General features: G+C 43.2%; 1 protein-coding gene across 1 annotated transcript in view; it reads right to left on the bottom strand.

Annotated features, from left to right (window-relative positions):
• galnt10 (UDP-N-acetyl-alpha-D-galactosamine:polypeptide N-acetylgalactosaminyltransferase 10 (GalNAc-T10)) overlaps nucleotides 1-17,194 on the bottom strand; it is a 55,254-nt gene that overhangs the window by 25,784 nt on the left and 12,276 nt on the right. The window contains exons 2-4 of the mRNA XM_036525245.1: nucleotides 8,314-8,419; nucleotides 8,086-8,224; nucleotides 5,325-5,491 (exon numbers count right to left, since the gene is read on the bottom strand). Of these exons, the coding sequence (XP_036381138.1) occupies nucleotides 5,325-5,491; nucleotides 8,086-8,224; nucleotides 8,314-8,419 (412 nt within the window). The remainder of the gene's footprint in view (nucleotides 1-5,324; nucleotides 5,492-8,085; nucleotides 8,225-8,313; nucleotides 8,420-17,194) is intronic.

Genomic DNA, 17,194 nt, shown 5'->3' on the forward strand with positions numbered 1-17,194 from the left:
AATTTCAGCTAAGTCCTCTAGGTCTTTAATAAATCTTAGTAGGTGAATGATATTTCTAACCTGTGATGTCAGAAGCCTTCTCAAAACCTCTACAGGATCAGCCAAAACCCCTCCCTGGAATTTTATTCCTTCTGGATGGCCATATTTCCATATTGGCTCGACCAAACAGAAAGAACAATTCTTCTCCTTGACATTGCATCCTTTAGAGAGAAACTCGCCCCCAAACACTGACACCACCCCCTAACCACTTGGGACATGCCCCTTGAGTGCGCACATTCAAACAGGTGTGATGAAGTTTTCCTAGCCTGACAAAGAAGTGCATCCCTCTCCCACCCCTGGGTTCAGGTGTGCCCTGTGTCTGTCTGTAGCTTCCATGCACAATCCACCGCTGAAGATCCAGTCTGTTTCTCAATGGGGCTCCTGTACAGGGACCTCCACCCACCATTCAGGGGGGAGACTCTGAGCCTGTTAACTCCCACCCCTCAGACCCTTCCAGACCCTGTTATGTGCAAAGATGCATCACCTTCGTGCAGACTGTACATAGCAAGCTGTGGCGTGGTAAACAGGGGAACATTCCCACAGTGAGTGAGTGTATATAGTGAGATAGTGGGTAGCTGTGAGTGTAAAACAGAGTGTTTGTGCCAATGTGATGTACATTCAGTGAGCAGTGTGAGTATGTGTGGTGTGTGTGTGTGTGTGTGTGTGTGTATGTGTGTGTGTGTGTGTGTGTGTGTGTGTGTGTGTGTGTGTGTGTGTGTGCGCACTTGTCCCCCGCTGTGCAGGAGCTCACTCAAATGATACCATCGGATTCTGACCGTTCCCCTGACAGAGAGCAGCTGGACAATCAATCTCCCACCTAGAGCCCTCAATCACAGCCTGCCATTTAATCCACATACACATTGATCTGAGACAGACCAGCCACTGAAACGGGCTATCAGTAATGACCGAAACACCTTCAAACGCTGGCCCTGTACCATCTAATGCTTTCTGATAAAGAAAATGGAACCCATTTTAAAAGTGATTTCTGATTCTAGAAAGTTCGTTCAGGAGTCCACTTGACGTATTGCTGCCTGTTACATTCTATAATGGAGCTCTTGCGAAAGATAGGAGGAAAAAAGACAAATCTCCCTGGCTTCAAAACAGCGCATGATCGGAATGGGAATGCATCGGTTTGAAGAGATAGCATTAATTACCGAATGCTGCCTGAAAGCGGCCAGCCTTCTCTCTTACCAAGCACGGGTGCATCACAGAAAGGTCAGGCAGCATCGTTGAAATATCACCCATTTGATTAAAACAGAGGTAATGTGACCATTAGCAATATAACTGTTTCAAATCAGGGTAAACCAAAAACAAAAAAAAAACTGGAGCTTTGAAGTTCAGATTGACGGCTTTGTGATTACCACCCTTATAAAAGAATGATGTGGCGCAATGTAGGACAAAGGGATTGAGCCAGAGAAGATTACATCAGATGCACCACAACGCAATTTCAGACAGTGCATGAAAATCTCTGACGCAGGTTCCACCATTCATATACAGAGTGCAGTCTCTTTTACAGTGTCCAGTGTTAGTTTAACACATACTTCCCTCTTCAGTGTCCAACATCACGGTTTACCACACCTTCCCCTACAATGTGCAACATCAGAGCACAGTGCAACCTGTCTACAATGCCCAACACAGATCACACACTTTCATCATCAGTGTCCAACATTACGGCATACCATACCTTTCATACACCTTTCATCTCTATACAATGTCTAACACACACCACACACTTCCCTCTTAAATGTCAAAAACTACATTATACCACACCTTCCCCTGCAGTGTGTAACATCAGAGCACAGCACAACCTCTCTATAATGCTCAACATATACCACGCACTTTCCCCTGCAGCTTCCAATCCAGCACAGCACAGAGACCTCTGCAGTGTCCAGCCTGCTGGGAGACTTTAGGAGGCTGAGAATCGTGGTAAACAGTAAACAGTAAACACGCTCCCTCCATCTGAGGGCAAAAGCTCAAACATAAAAAAAGAACAGGTGTCAGTGTGCATCACGCTTCACACGCACGGGCAGTGACTCAGTCTCGCGCTTGAGCGGCTTCAGAGGATCGGAGCGGCCCAAAAGAAGGCAGGGAGAGAGGGGCCCGCCGACTCGGTGTTGCCCACACTGCACATACTGGCACAGAGCCTGAATTAAAAACAGCCTGGAAACAGTCAGCCTAACCATTATCGCTAAAGTAAACCACCAAAATGTACAACAGCCTCGGGCAATTGAGCATGATTGGACGTAGACAATCAGGTTTATAGCACGGGAGGTAGGATTCTATTGGCAAGTTTGGTTGGCCAGTTGGGTTTACAGCATGTGAGGCAGAATTCTATTAGCATGGTTGGTTGGCCAATTATGTTTATAGCATGTGAGGTAGGACTCTATTAGCAGGGCTGTTGGCCATCAGGTTTATAGCATAGAGACAGGATTATATTAGGGTTGGCTGAAAGCATCTAACCACTTATTTTGTCTGCAGCTATTCTGTCCTGCTCAGAAGACACTTTTCAAAAATGGAACAAGCGTCAATTGAACTACTCAGCATCTACACAAAGACAACAATAAAAACCTCAATCTCAGTTATAATCTGGGCACAGCTAAAGCTGCATTTTAGCGAGATCCAGAAAACCTAGTTCTATCATTCATCATACAACCTCTAATTAATATCAGGCACTTCCAGTGTTTTGAGATTGCAATCCTGTAGAACGTTCACATTCATATAATAATGTCTAATCTGGGATAAGAGTGTGGAATGGTAAAAAGATGCCTTCCTTAGGATGTGTTTACTACTACTGATCACACCCTGTGCAGCATCATACGCGGCCACTGTATGGAATACTCATCTCAATACCATACCTGCCCTTATTGTACTGCAATCACAAGTATTCTACTGCCTCAGTGTGACCTGAAAACTCCTCCCCTCCCCACCAAAAAAAAAAATGTATAAAAATCTACGTAACCAATTTTGTGCCATCAGGGGAAAAAGGGAAAAAAAGAACACAGAAAGAGAGGCACCTCCTTTTAAAATCAAGAATCATCTCTGAAAATTGAACCGTCAACTGTTAAAACAAACAGAAACAGAACCCGACCTGCTTTAAAAGTACATATGCAAAGCAGGAGAAAATATAAGTGGGGGATAAAAAGGAAGAAATAATTACATAAGGCCAGGCTTCAAAACAAGAGACTGGGGAGGCAGGCAAACCAGTCCTCGAAATGGAGAAGATTTCTTTGATCCTTGAGTAAGGTGGCAGCTAATAAGGGGAGATGTTCGTGCTAAAAGCAGTCACAACAGAGCAACCGTGCATGCTCCTCTCTGAGTCCGTTCAAGCTGTGGGGATGTTGAGACCATGCTCCAGGGTTCATTTTTGATCTAAGGTTGACTATGCTCGCAATTGCATCAGTGTTTTGATAATACTTCATGCAGGTACATTAGCATCCACTTCAGACTTCAGTGCAAAACTAACAACCTCAACAAGTTAACAAAAAAAAAAAAAAAAAGATTCCCTCAATACAGGAGCACTGAAAGTCAACACTAAATAAAATTGCGTTGTTTATGTTGCATGCCAGGCCAAAGAGGAAACCAAGTGGTTTGGAGAGGGAACTTGAGAAATCTCCAAGTAACAGGTCTTCCAGAAGAAAAGAAAGTGAAATCCTGTGGGTTTATTGAGGCAAGAGAGCAAGCTCAATGAATTGAAGGCAAGAGGCCTGAAGAAGGGTATGAGTGCTCACTTTAACATTATTATTTCCAAACAGTATACAGTTATATTGTCTAATTCTGGAGATGTGAATCACTGTCATAATAACCATTTGATTAAGCTATTAGGACAGCGGTTTATTCAAGGGTTTCAGTGTGATTGGTCTTAATTACACCTTTTTTTAAACAGTAAATGTATGTATTGTTAATCAGCTTCATTAACACAGGAATCCACACAAAACAGCCCCCTTTTAATAGGCATTAAATGAGCAAATTGTGACTAATTTATTTAATTAATTGAATTTAATTAATTTGAATTCTTTGAATGGGGACTAACATCACTGCAATCAAAGTCTCAATCCCCAGAAAGCATACTGACATCTCTCTCTCTTTCCAGAAACCTGCTTTACCCTTTTAACCAAGGCTCTTTACACAATACTCAACAAGTAAATATGTTCCTCATTCGCATTCGCGAAATATGTACAGCCGTATGACAATTGTCCCTTTATTTCTTTGTTAAGTGAAAACAGTCCCAGCAATAAAGTGGTTTGCTTTGGCTCATTTGCAGCTTAATGCATTTATAAGAAAAAAGAAAAAAGAAAAGAAAAAAAACAAAAATAAAACAAAGCCAAAATAAACAAATAGGTCCTAACAAGCAACCAGAATCATACAGAGGAGTATTCAAGAGCAGAGGGAAGCCCTAAAATATATTCATTTTTCTAAGCTGTGATAATTACTCATTTGTAGGTAATTTGTATGTGTAAAACAATGTTGGTTGTGGAGCCACTTACACAGCCTGCAAGGCACAGGCATTTGGTTACACAATGACAAGGGTGGCAAACCCCCCAATGAGCCGCTGATGACCTTACTGTACCTTTCTGCCACAGACTGAAAAGACAAGCTAGCTGCTCATAAAAAGGGTGACTGGAGAATCTAGAAAGGGAACATGCATGATTTTGCTTCTACAAAGACTTTGTTAATATTCTATGTTAAACCAGGGAGTACAGCATCATTTAAAATTCAGAAAGAAAATGTGGGAAGGAAATTATGCATCATACTTTCAGAATTTTAACCCACTGGAAAAAAAAGAAAACTCTTCTTGCTTTTAATTAAAAGTGAAAACATTGGCTTTTTGCCTCTGATTAATTATATTAGGGTTCAAAGGGGTACGTTGCCTCAATAACTCAGACTGATAAAACCCAATGTGGGGAATTGCGTGCCCACACAGATGGTTGTGAAGCTAATTGAATTTAATTGAGTTTATATACCTTGCCTCAACGCCGTGGCTAAGTAGGACCGAGAGCTTGTATGGTTAATGGCTCTCCATCAGTTACCCTACATTGCTTTAACAATTTATTAATAATACAAAGAGTAAACACATCCTTCTTCAATGGGAGAAACGTCAGTGAGATCCAATTAAAGTTTAATTAAACGCTTACTTATAAAACCTCGTTTAGGGAGTCGTGAAACCTTGAACGGCTTGACTGCCGCTGTCTGTTTCATTGATAGATGACTGCGGGACAAGCCCTTAGCGAAAACCACGGAGATGGCGGTAAACAGATGAGCCACTGCCGCACGGCGGGAGCGTGTACCTTTGTCGCTGAAGTCATCCACCAGGATGATCTCGGCGATGAGCTCGGGCGGGGAGCGGTTGAGCACGCTGTGGACGGTGCGCAGCAGCGAGGACCAACCCTCGTTGTGGAACGGGATGATGATGCTGGTGTTGGGGAGCTTCTCGGCGTACAGCTTCTGCTTGCAGCTGCGGAATGAAAAAATGCCTTCATTGTTACTTTACATTACATTACTGGCATTTTGCAGACATTCTAATCCAGAGCAATAGGTCACAGTTTTTACATGGTATCCATTTATACAGCTGGATATTTACTGAGGCAATTGTGGGTCAAGTATCTTTCCAAAAGTTACAAAAGCAGTGTCCCAGCAGGCAATTCATCTGGCTACCGTTTGCTTACGAGTCCTGCTCCTTACCACTAAGCTATATACTGCCGCCACTGCCAGTTTCAATATGGACTGGGGTCCTGTAAACGTACCCTGCTCCAGACCCTTCCGGTCAGAGCTGGAGGAAGAGCAGCTGGTTTTTAGAGTCACAGTCTGAGAAGAGGGTGCTAACGGCCACAGCAAGATTGCACACGGCTTCATTTACTTCCCAGATGGTGTCCACAAAGTCTCTCTGCTCCTGTCAGACTCTCGCTCTTCACAGCAGTTGACCCTGCCTCCCTCTCACTTGTCCCACAATCCATTTGGGCTCATAAGACAGTGCAGACCCAGAGGGAGGATGGGAAACTGATCGCGGTGGGCTGGCAGGCATGGTCTGCGGTCACACTCAGGTGGCCTCAGCCAGCTCCGCGCAGCCACGGGGGCAACAGGCTTCTGCCAATGAGATACTAGCTCCGACCAGGGATTAGTTATTATTCATTACATTCCAAAATAGCAGTGGCAGCGGCATGGGAAGCTGACAGGGTCAAGAGAGAACTAATTACTCGCAGTACACAGGAAGACGAAACGAGGCAATTTCCCTGAGACTTGAGAGGAAATGAAAGAGGGGAAAAGCAAGACACGATACGGCGAAGTGACGGGGAGAGCGGGGCTTTAAGCTTCATTACATGCTATTAAAAGCTGTACAAATTGGGGAGATCAGAGGGATGCGGAGGGCTTGGCAGCGTCGACCTGCCTGCGATTCCCATGCGCGTTTGAACATCAGTGAGCGGCTCGGTGGCAGCAGGGAGCCCGGCGGAACAGGGAGTCTTCAGGGGCCCCGACGGCACCACTGCGCTTAGCAGAGAGCCCCATTTCAAAGGAAGAGAACTTTACCCCACAAAACAGTATGGGTATGTGTGTATATATATATATATATATATATATGTATATGTATGTGTGTGTGTGTGTAAAATTCTATATACAGTATGAATAATTACACACACATGCTGTATTGGTTGTGATGAACAAAGGAACTATCCCAAAGAATAAAAATTTATTTTATTAATTAAATAAATCAGATTCCAAACCAGACTCAAAATTCCAAATTAAAATCGGAATCTTTACCACAAGCCTCTCTTATGGAATCAGGCTGTCTGCTAAGACCTTCAGAAGTCTGAGAATTTGTATCCCATATTCACAACTCTGTAAAAAGCAAAATAATAAAATAAAATGGTTATGACCAATTACCGGAAATAATAATAAAAATAGAATTCAATAAGTCAGACTCCAGCTGGTTGAATTAAATTTAAGTGGTTCAGGTTGTGTTATGTAAAGGCCAGTTCTACCCTTCCAGAAGAATCTGTCTCAAGATGGAAAAATGTTCCTGAGAGCTCAACTAATGACAAACACAAGGTCAGATTTTTTTTAAAGCCCTCTATTCTCTAAAGAATGTTAAAATTCAATAAAAAAAGGTTAACGGACTATCCGTTCATAGCTTCATTTCGGCTTTGCACCTGTCAAGTTCTCCAGCGTGAGAGTATTTGATCCGACAGCAATGCCTGCTCGCAGCAAAGTGGGGGTTGAGACAGATCAAAGGCAATCGAGGACGATTTAAAGTTAACGTTCCGACGGGGTCACGCGGGGTCACGTTTGACAGTGGCCCTCTTTGGTTACAGGGGCTGAGCTGGGACAGAAATGACACGCTGGAAAAGTGTTCTGTGGGGGGGACACGAGCCAGCCGCTGTGTGTCTGCTGCCAACCGGAGCAGATGCACCGAGAGGTGTCTGCGCTGTGGTGGGACCCGGGACCAGTCCCCGCAGAAGTTTGGAGCGGAAGGGAATTTATGATGACATGAGATAAAATGTTGACATCACACATCTGGAGGTGGAGGAAGTAGGGGCCCCGCCAAACATTGGTACAACTGGAGACCCAGGAGCGGCTCGGGAAGGGGGTCGAACATGGCATTCGGAAACGCTCCGCATGAAACATTCAGAGTTCGGCTGCGATTTATGACAGCAGCCATCTGAAGCAGCCTGCCAGCACCGCCGCAAAGCCATTTGGGATAAAGGGATTCGTGAAGGGGGGTCGTTCCGGCTTCATAAATAAAACAAAAAGGCAGCCGTTGGATTCTTGAAATGGGATTATTATGGGATTATTACTAATACAACACAAGTGGGTTTTTATGTGTGGAGACTAATGACACCATAGTGCCGTTTGCTGAAGCGGCTCCCAAAAGTGCCATAGCAGGGGGATGTCTTAGTCACTAGGGCGCCATAAGTGAACATTACCTATTTCAGACAGGGAAGCAGTCTCTCTCAATGATGACGGGAAGGGGGAGGAAGTAGATTTAGGAGAATAGACATGCAGGGTACAGTGTAGCAAAGTGTAGGTTAAAGAAACAGACACAAAAAGACTCACTTCGGGTGTCGGATGTCAGCCACGGAGCGGTTCAGCGAGATCCGGTCGCTGACGTAGATGTTGAAGCCGTTCTCTCTGTACGCCTGGTCGACGCGGTCGGCATCGGTCAGCGGGAAGGGCTTGCCCTGTTCGCCGTTACCTTGCGGAGAAATGGGGAACAGAGACGTCAGCGTGCTGACACCCGGAGAGCGGGGCTGGTGGCGCACGGCACCTGCGGGCGAGACGTACCCGAGCGGGCTGCGTCCCTCCTGATGGCCTCGTAGTCGTGCCAGTCCTTCCTCCGCACCCCGTCGCGCCCCACCTGCGACTCCTTCCGGGGCCTCACGTTCACCCCCTGCCGACACAGAGACGCACCAAAACACTCTTACCATCACCTGCCAACACCTCCTCCAGCTCCCATTTAAGCATTACATTACACTACTGGCATTTAGCAGACGCTCTTGTCCAGAGTGACTTATAGATTACAGTTTTTTACCTGTTACCTGTTTATACATGTTACCCTGGATATTTACTGAGGCAACTGTGGGTTAAATACCTTTCCCAAGGGTACAGCAGCAGAAGTGGGGAATTGAACCAGCACCCTTTCAGTTACAAGCCCTGCTCCTTACCGCTACGCTACATTGCCGCCAGTGCAAACGTTGCCAGAATTGACGTTTGACATTCTGAGACCAATACATGCTGGGTTATTGAGTAATTATTTATCAGATATATGTGCTTCAGAAGCATGGAAAGCAGTCACTGGTCTTCCACTGAACATATGAAACCAGATTCAAAAGGTTTTGATGAATCCTTCAGTAAGGTTCCTTAGTAGGATGTTTTAGCTATTGGGGATTAAACCCAAATGATCCTTTACGTAATCACAGCAAAGCAAAAAACACCATCTTTTCTGCCTCACTATTCTTGATTTCCTGACAATAAAACATGGTATTATAATTACCAATAATGTTTACAAGCAGTACAGGGTTGGTACATTCCTAAAATGATGGACCTGATAAAAACCTTGAAATAAATACAGAAAATCGATGCACCTGTTTCTTCGTTCCTCTGTGATCAGCCACCCGCAAGTATAAAAGGCCAGGGCACAGAAGAGCTGTTAGGATGTCAGTAATAGTGGACTGCCAAATGGATGCTTTCAGCAAAAAGTGCACTCCGTAAGCAAAGCGCAACATGCCTCTTCCTCCATTCAAACATGAATACTCTTTAAATTACACACATCCGCATGCAGTGACCAATTTTCATATATTTCGCCACCCATTTTCAAATTTCTTTCAGAGCAACCATATGACCAGCGGGCGAATCGAACCACGGCAGCTTCTCCGCCTCTTTATTTGCCTTAATAGCCAATACCTGGAACCGGTAGGGAGCAAGAGCGTCTGCACATAACCCTATCAAGCTATGCTCAGGAGAATGACGAAGCACTCTGTCCATTAAGGAAAGGACAGTGGCACATTTAAAACCAGAGAAGTCATTCTCCTCCAGAAAAAGCAGCACGCTGTACTAGCACGACAGCTACCGTCATGACATGCTTAAGGATTTACATTCATATCAGTTTTACCTTTGGCAGATTACACTCCATTTTTGTTGTTGATTGTTGTTGTTCAAGCACTTCTGCCACAAGGTCATTTCTCCAAGGGAGAAACCTGGCCATTTATTAACATAGGGTTGGCTAGCATTCAGTGTTTCTTATACCCTAAACAGTCAGGATGTACCATAAATTTCTGGGCACTGTTCTTTTGACTTAAATAGATATTCTTCAATAAATATTAGATGTTTTTCTTACCTTTTATGCCCTTATTTTATGTATGGAAAATACAGAAAGAAAGTACAATAAGTACAATAAATCATAAACAATTTTTATATTCCATGTTGAAAAATAGCGATTTTTGGGAAAACTTGTTTTTCTTTCAATATGCAGTTAACAGAAACAAAATTCTCATTATTTCGGCCCACTTACCAGCTTGGTCTAAATCCTGTCTAATCAAGGCAATCCAAATTTCAAACACGTGCCTCCTCCGGGGAAAACATCTATTCTGAAAACGGCTAGACTGAAACAACCTTTGAATTTACAATTAAATTAACATTATTTGATTTTAAATTAGTTTCCTTACTTCTAAGCAACTATCATTCTTTTTTTAAACTTTACACAACGTGACAATAGTTTCTGGAGAAACACATAAAGGGCAGTGAACCATTGTTCTCATGTTAAATGATACACATTTATTGCCAACTGAGTTTCAGTTCAGCAGCTTTGAAATGCTCAGAAAATCTGAAAGGCTGAATTTAGGATGCAGTCCTCACCATCTGGAGGTAATATGCATCCACAAAACTTTGAAGATTGCGTTGGCAGTAAAGAGTTTCAAAGAAGATGCAGCACACTGGCACTAGAGGCTAGGAAGACCAATACTACTCTTAGATGGGGGGCAGGACTTTTGGCAGGAATCAATGTATTTGACAACCTGTAGCTAAGTAGGCAGAATTGTCCAGATAAAATATGTCTTTGATGTACCTTGCTTTTCTCCCTGTTGCCTTAATAGCTAGTGTGTAACCTCTTGGTAGCTCGTGGCTGGGCTACCTGCTGCTGAGGATGAAAGGGACCACCGGTTTACATTCGTGTGCGGCAGCGCTTTATTTGCAGGTTCAAATCCCAGATGTGACACTGCTGGTATCGTTGTTAAGCAAGGTACTTCACCTAAATTCAGTATGTAGTATGCAAAACATAAGTTACGCAAGATGTCCTCAATATGTGCATCTGCTAAGCATATCATGACATGTACAGTGTTACATGAAAGCAAACCAGTATAGGATCCATCCCCAGCGTAGAGAGAGAACTGTCAAAAAGGAACATCGGCGCTGACGAATTGAGATTTCCCTTCCGTGTCGCTTTGCCGAGGAAGTTAGTAAGCTCTTCTGACAAGATCTGAGAAACGAACGCCTTGATCCAACAGACTCACCTAATTCAACAGCTTCTAAACTGGCCTCTTGCTGAGATAGGAAACGTTTCGCACGCCACCGCTGGATTCCTTGGTTCTGAGCGTCTGAGAGACAAAAGACGCCGAGGCGGGCACGGCGGGGGAGGCAAAATGTTCGCTGAATAAGTACAGGTTAGAATACAGCGAAGGGCAAATGACGTGTCAGTGGTTGAATGACACTCATTCAAAGACGCACCACCCCTGACGCTGGGGGAGCAAATCCGCCCTGCCTCGCCGAAAACCAGCTCTCTTGCATTGACTGAAAAATTCCAGGTATTTTCTGAGCAAAAACAGCAAACGCTACCCACTTAAACTATTTAATCATCTTAATTTGCGGAATGAAGCAGCAGATTTGTGCCCTTACAGCACCGGTTTGTGTCCATGAAAACATAAAATGCTCGCTTATCTTGATTGTTCAATTTCATAGGCCTTCAATTTTATTTGACCCAGAAAGAAGAACAATGCAGACATGCAGAAAAAAAAAATAATATGCTCCTTTATCACTTTATTACAGATAATGAATGTATGCATTACAGCAAATAATTGTCCTACCATTTACGAATCCTCTTTTAAGTGGCAAATATGAAGATTTTGATCACATCACAAAGGGAGCATAATTTCCATAATGACAGGATGTAATTAGTAAACCTTGTCCTTGATGCAAATGAAAAGGCTGGGGACATAAATTGATTACATTATTAAACCCGCGACGGATATCATCAAGAACAATCACTAAATTAAAAGGAAGTGTTGCTGCTGATGAGGATGCCAGTGAGGGTCAGCTCTTAGCGCTAAAGGAATCTCGCTCCCCGGCAACTCTTACGTCTGGCTTGAAATCTCATCGCTAACATCGTACTCCTCCGTAATCTTGCAGCCGCTGCTCGTCTGCGACGTTTTGTGTGTGTTTTGCATTCTTATCTCTCTGCGTTTTTGTTTGAGTCTCGCTCATCTTTGTTTCTTTTGTGATGCGCTTTGAGATGACACCATTTATGAAACGTGCTGAATAAATAAAACAGATCATTATCGTTTCCGTACGACACGTCCGTGAGGCAGCAGACAAGCTTATCTACAGCAGCATACACTCCTAAAAATTCTACCTCTTATTCTAATGCTAACGATTCCTTTAACAACATGTTCCTAAAAAAAAAAACCTCAGCTACACCAGCAAATTCTCTGTATTTTCGACTGTTGCTGTGGAAATGTGCTTTAGGTCGAGGCAAAAAGAATAGGGTCCCACCTGTTATTCACACCCATAAAACTCTGGCTGAAGAGCCCATCAATTCAACACCTACTCTCCGCAATGCTGCCACTGCTGCGGCACTTCACCGACTATAGGCCCCCACTCCCAATGAGGCTTTTCATGAAACCTGGCTGGGAAAGACAGCAGCACAAGAAAGCCCTTATTGCACCCATTTGTCAAATTACTGTAGCGGCCAGGGCGGCCTCACAAATTGCCGCCGAAACCCAAAATGAGACAAAGGGGGTGGGGGTGGGGGGTGGGGAACGACCACCTCACGGCCTGAGCGATAATAACCACAGTGAGTCCATCACGTTGGCAGACCAAATGAGGACACCGGCTCTTCACTGAAAAAGTGGTGGTTTTACTCTGCTGGGAAACAAGCCACGACAGAGCAATCTGTCCCACTTCCACAGCCAAACAATTGCAGGGGGGATGGACAGAAGATGAGAGGTCACTGACTGCTTGTGATTCATTTTCATTATAACTGGTATAGATATCCATTTAATTCCTGCTGGGCCTGACCTGACCAAATAAGTCAAAGGCACATTTTATCTGGAATTTGCAATCAAGTGCCCCGCCCGCCTTTTCAATAATAACTGGCAGGTGGACATACTGTGAGCTGAACATCAAAAATAGCACAAGTCTTTCAATTCACAAAAACTTTCCTTTGCAACTGAACATAACATTATGTTGTGCCTCTGTCTTGTGCAGAGACTGTCACACATCTGTAAAAAAAAAAAAGCACCTCTGCCTGAGGTCGCGTGCCACGAAGTGTACCGAAACCCATATGGAAGCACACAGACGCATTACTCAGTGAAAAAAGGGGCGTTAACTTAAGTTGCTGTGGGCAATGCTGCAAATCAAATCAAACTGCCAGGCCCTCCATCTCCAACAGTGGTTTCCAGGTGAGGACTTCTTGCGTTAAAACTCAGCACTGGCATATACGGGAGAGACATTTCAAATTCTGTTTCAGAGCCCTCGATATAGAAATGATCTGCCGTATTCCGAAGTTCAAACACCACATCGGCATCAAGAAGGGGGGGGGGGGGGGAAGAAAAGCTAGCTTTGACATAGCGAATTCCCAGCACTTTTTTTCCCTAAAACATCTGTTGATGTTAGAACATCTTCCTTCTAGATTGCTTTAATTCTCCCCGGCGTTCTCATCTCTCTCCAGCCTGAAAAGTTGTTTCGGGGGCCGATGTGTGATGAGTTCACAGGATGAACCAGAGGCCCTGAATTCTAATGAACCCGAAGCTAAGCTCGCACAAGCTTCCCTTGCCGCAGCCAGATTCTCCCTTTGCTGTGCGCTACCGGAGGACAAAAAAAAAAAAAAAAAACTATGTGCTAACAGAGGACAAATAAAACCAGCGTAATAGCACTGCGTGTCCGCACTGTACAATCTGGAGGGGAACGTACTCCGTAGAAACCTATGCATGTTGGCAAAATAGCAGGTGCTCAAAATGACTATAATTGCAACTCAAAAACAAACAAAACAAAAATGTATGTACAAACACTGTCCTTGGAATGCATTATACTGTGTATATTTGAGCCACTAAACAGCGAGCATCTGCACTGAATTTCTCATTTTAAATCTTACAAAATACACTACTGCTGTTAAAGGCTGAATCGGAGTTGACACAAATGACTTAATAAACTGAAATAATGAAATAATTTGGAAATGCACCGCATGGAGCTAGGACATTTCCATTTTAAAAAAGCACACTTTCCCCTAGCTACCATCATTAGAATGTATACAAATAAAACAACACAACACTAGTGTTCAAATGTTCCACGGAGACACACTTTCAAGGAACAAATGCTAAATTAACCAAGCGCCTGCAATTAAATAGTAGTTAATGAACTCATAATTGCACTCCCCCGTCATGATTATTGCAATGCATTGTGGGATGTGGCAGCACTGTGCTTCAATACTGCCCAGTTGTTCTCACTGTGGTCAAGGCATCAGCAGTTAAGAAGACCGATTAATTTCTGAAGGCCGATTCCACGATTGCAGAAAAGCGAGCCCCCCAGCGTGTGTACAAGCTTTACGGTAATGAGAGTCCATTCTTCAAATCACCACCATCATCTGTTGGAGAACCTTTGTTCAGGATAAGGCTCATTTTTTGTTCAAGGTGAAGAGAGTGAGGCTGACGGACAGGTAACCTTATTATTCAGGAAAGCTTTTTCTACTGAATTTCCTGCTCTGAATGAATTGCAGGGATCAAACCTGGGGTTCAAGAAAGTTGTTCGCAAAATGTCACTGAAAGATCCTTTCCTCGCAGCGGATGGCCAAGGAGACCATCTGAGCAGGTCCTGATAAAAGGCAGTGAGATTGCGCTATTCCATTTCCCTTTGATTAAAATTTCAGCACACAGAGAGATTATACTCCGGCAGGATTTGTGCTCTAACAAGACCTTGGGAATGCACACATGCAGGGCAAAAGTTCTCCAACTTTTTCTTCTGATTATTATCTTTACCCGAGCGAGAGGACAGTTGGAGTGACAGGTTTGCACTAACTGACTGGCCATCCTCACACAAACAAAACTCCTGCCTCTCTTTTCTTCTTCAACTTCAAAAGAGGACTTCCAGCCAACATCTAGTCTTTTTTTTTTTCTTCTTGAGGTTAGATATGTGTGGTAGCTGACAGGCAGAACACGGGCTGGGTAATGATCAAAACCAACCATAAGCCACAGCCTGTTCCATTCTGTTCTGAGGATGGAAAAAGACAGCACTGCATCATAATTCTACCGCAAAATCATCAGGCAAGTGAGAAAATCAAAAAAAAAAAACTGCCCACCATGTGTGTGAATCTCTTTTTTTATACATTTCTACATTAAATCTATCTGATGCAACTGAGCCATATTTAAGTCAATACATGCAATCCCTCAAGCATCTGGAAAGCATGCGTTGCCCGTATCAGATGGATGGTTTATGGTTTCCTTGGAGAGCAGGAAAATGTAGTCCGAACAAATACAAACAAATACAGAGATACATTTTTCACAGACATACAGAGAAGATTATGTTTATTCTGCTTGGTGCTGGGAAAGCATTGTGGAAATGGAGTTACATGGTTATGGTTTTAGAACACTAGATATAGTCCCCCTTCCATAGAATGGATTGAAATACTCTCTGAACAACCTATGGCATTGGCCATTAACAGTCTATATACACCACAGTGCTTTCAGCTATGTAAGGAAACCTGACAAGGGTTTGCTCACCTTTTACATCATGTCTGCTCCTGGAACCATTACCCAGAAATCTCCATGTGCATGCTGATACACCCCCCATAAGGATTACAGAAATCCCACATCAAATCTCTCCTTATGACAACGATACATTAGAAATATCAATCGCATAAAACAGCATTCATGGCAGGAATGCACAGTTTTAGATGTTTCTATGTATAGAGCAAAGAAGGACCTCTTTCTAACTTTTGCTGTGCATTACAAAAACAAACTGACACATCAAAATCGCATAAGCAAGCATGGGAACAGGAACTAGCTTTGTAACTGTCAGGATGTCTGAGGAACCATCTTACAATCACTCATCATTGCTTAATCAATGCAATACCAAACATGGTTAAATTCAAGATTCCATCAGACGTCAGCACTTGAAAATCAAACTGAAGGCAATTTTCCTCAGAGGTTTTACCATTATGTGAGAAATGCAAAATGGAGGAGGACAGATTAACCTGTCAACTTTTGTCTTGTCCCAGACTCCAGTCATACTGGCAGCTTCTATTTGGATATTTTTTAAAGGATGGGAACAAGCTTCTGTTCTAGCAGTGAAGCAAAAGCAAAAAGGCTTCAGTTTCAGAAATGAGAGACAGTACAAAGCTCCGAGTTGTAGATGAGGGAAATGTTAACACTGTTTGAAAACGAGTTAGAAAATGCTTCATATGGACAGGATGCTTTTATATAGTCAACATAATTAAAACCTTTTTTCTCAAACATGGCAGTCAGTGCTTGATTTTTAGTATCAGTAGAATTTATTGCCTTCATACTGACAGGTTTACAGTCCTATAGAGGTGTCATTATGTGCTGTGTTTCATGTCTACTCTGTGCACAATTCAGAGAATACTCTGCTGCACAAGTCAATGGCAATTCCCACCTGTAGTTGGAAAGGAATCAGTGAATAGTATTTTCTGAGGATTATGTCTTTGTGTGCAGCTCATAAATAAATATTAAGTGCATTGTGCAACAGATACAGGACATGTAACCCAAAGGTTGCTGGCTCAATGCTGTTGTACCCTTGGGCAAGGTATTTAACCCATACTGCTTCAGTAAATATCCAGCTGTATAAATAGATAATGTCAAAACTGTAAGCTATGTCAATTGCTCTGGAAAACAGCATCCGCTATGCAACTATAATGTTATAAAATTACGTATGTGTCATATTGATGTCAACTTGCTAAACCAAAAACAATAAACAAAATCTGAGGAAAAAAAGGAAATTCTAGTTTTGGGCTAATGCACCATTATCTATGTGGACTTGTATTTGAATACTCAGGAATGAGAGAAAGGCACATCAAACATTAGCGTAATGGAACGCGATCATTTAACAACAATCGAGCTATGCCATTTGCATCATCGTATTCCAGGCACAGTGCAAACATTCTAATAGGGCAATCAAACACAGGGGCTGGGCTGGGCTGGGCCCCCCCCCGTGCATTCTTAAGTCTTTTAAATGACACAACGCAATGCATCAGCATTCAAGCTTGAATTCAACTAAAAGCAAAGAGAGAGGGGGTGGGAAAAAAAAAACTGCCTATTTTACCTGGCTGAGTGATTTTTAATTAACTTTAATGTACCCCCCCATAACAGTCTATTCATCTGACGGCTGCTGGAAACAAATTGTGTGCCTGCGTCACACTGTCTGCTGTGAAAGGGCCTGTCAGACA

Source organism: Megalops cyprinoides, chromosome 3 (assembly GCF_013368585.1).
Source record: "Megalops cyprinoides isolate fMegCyp1 chromosome 3, fMegCyp1.pri, whole genome shotgun sequence".
NCBI classification, from domain to species: Eukaryota; Metazoa; Chordata; class Actinopteri; order Elopiformes; family Megalopidae; genus Megalops; species Megalops cyprinoides.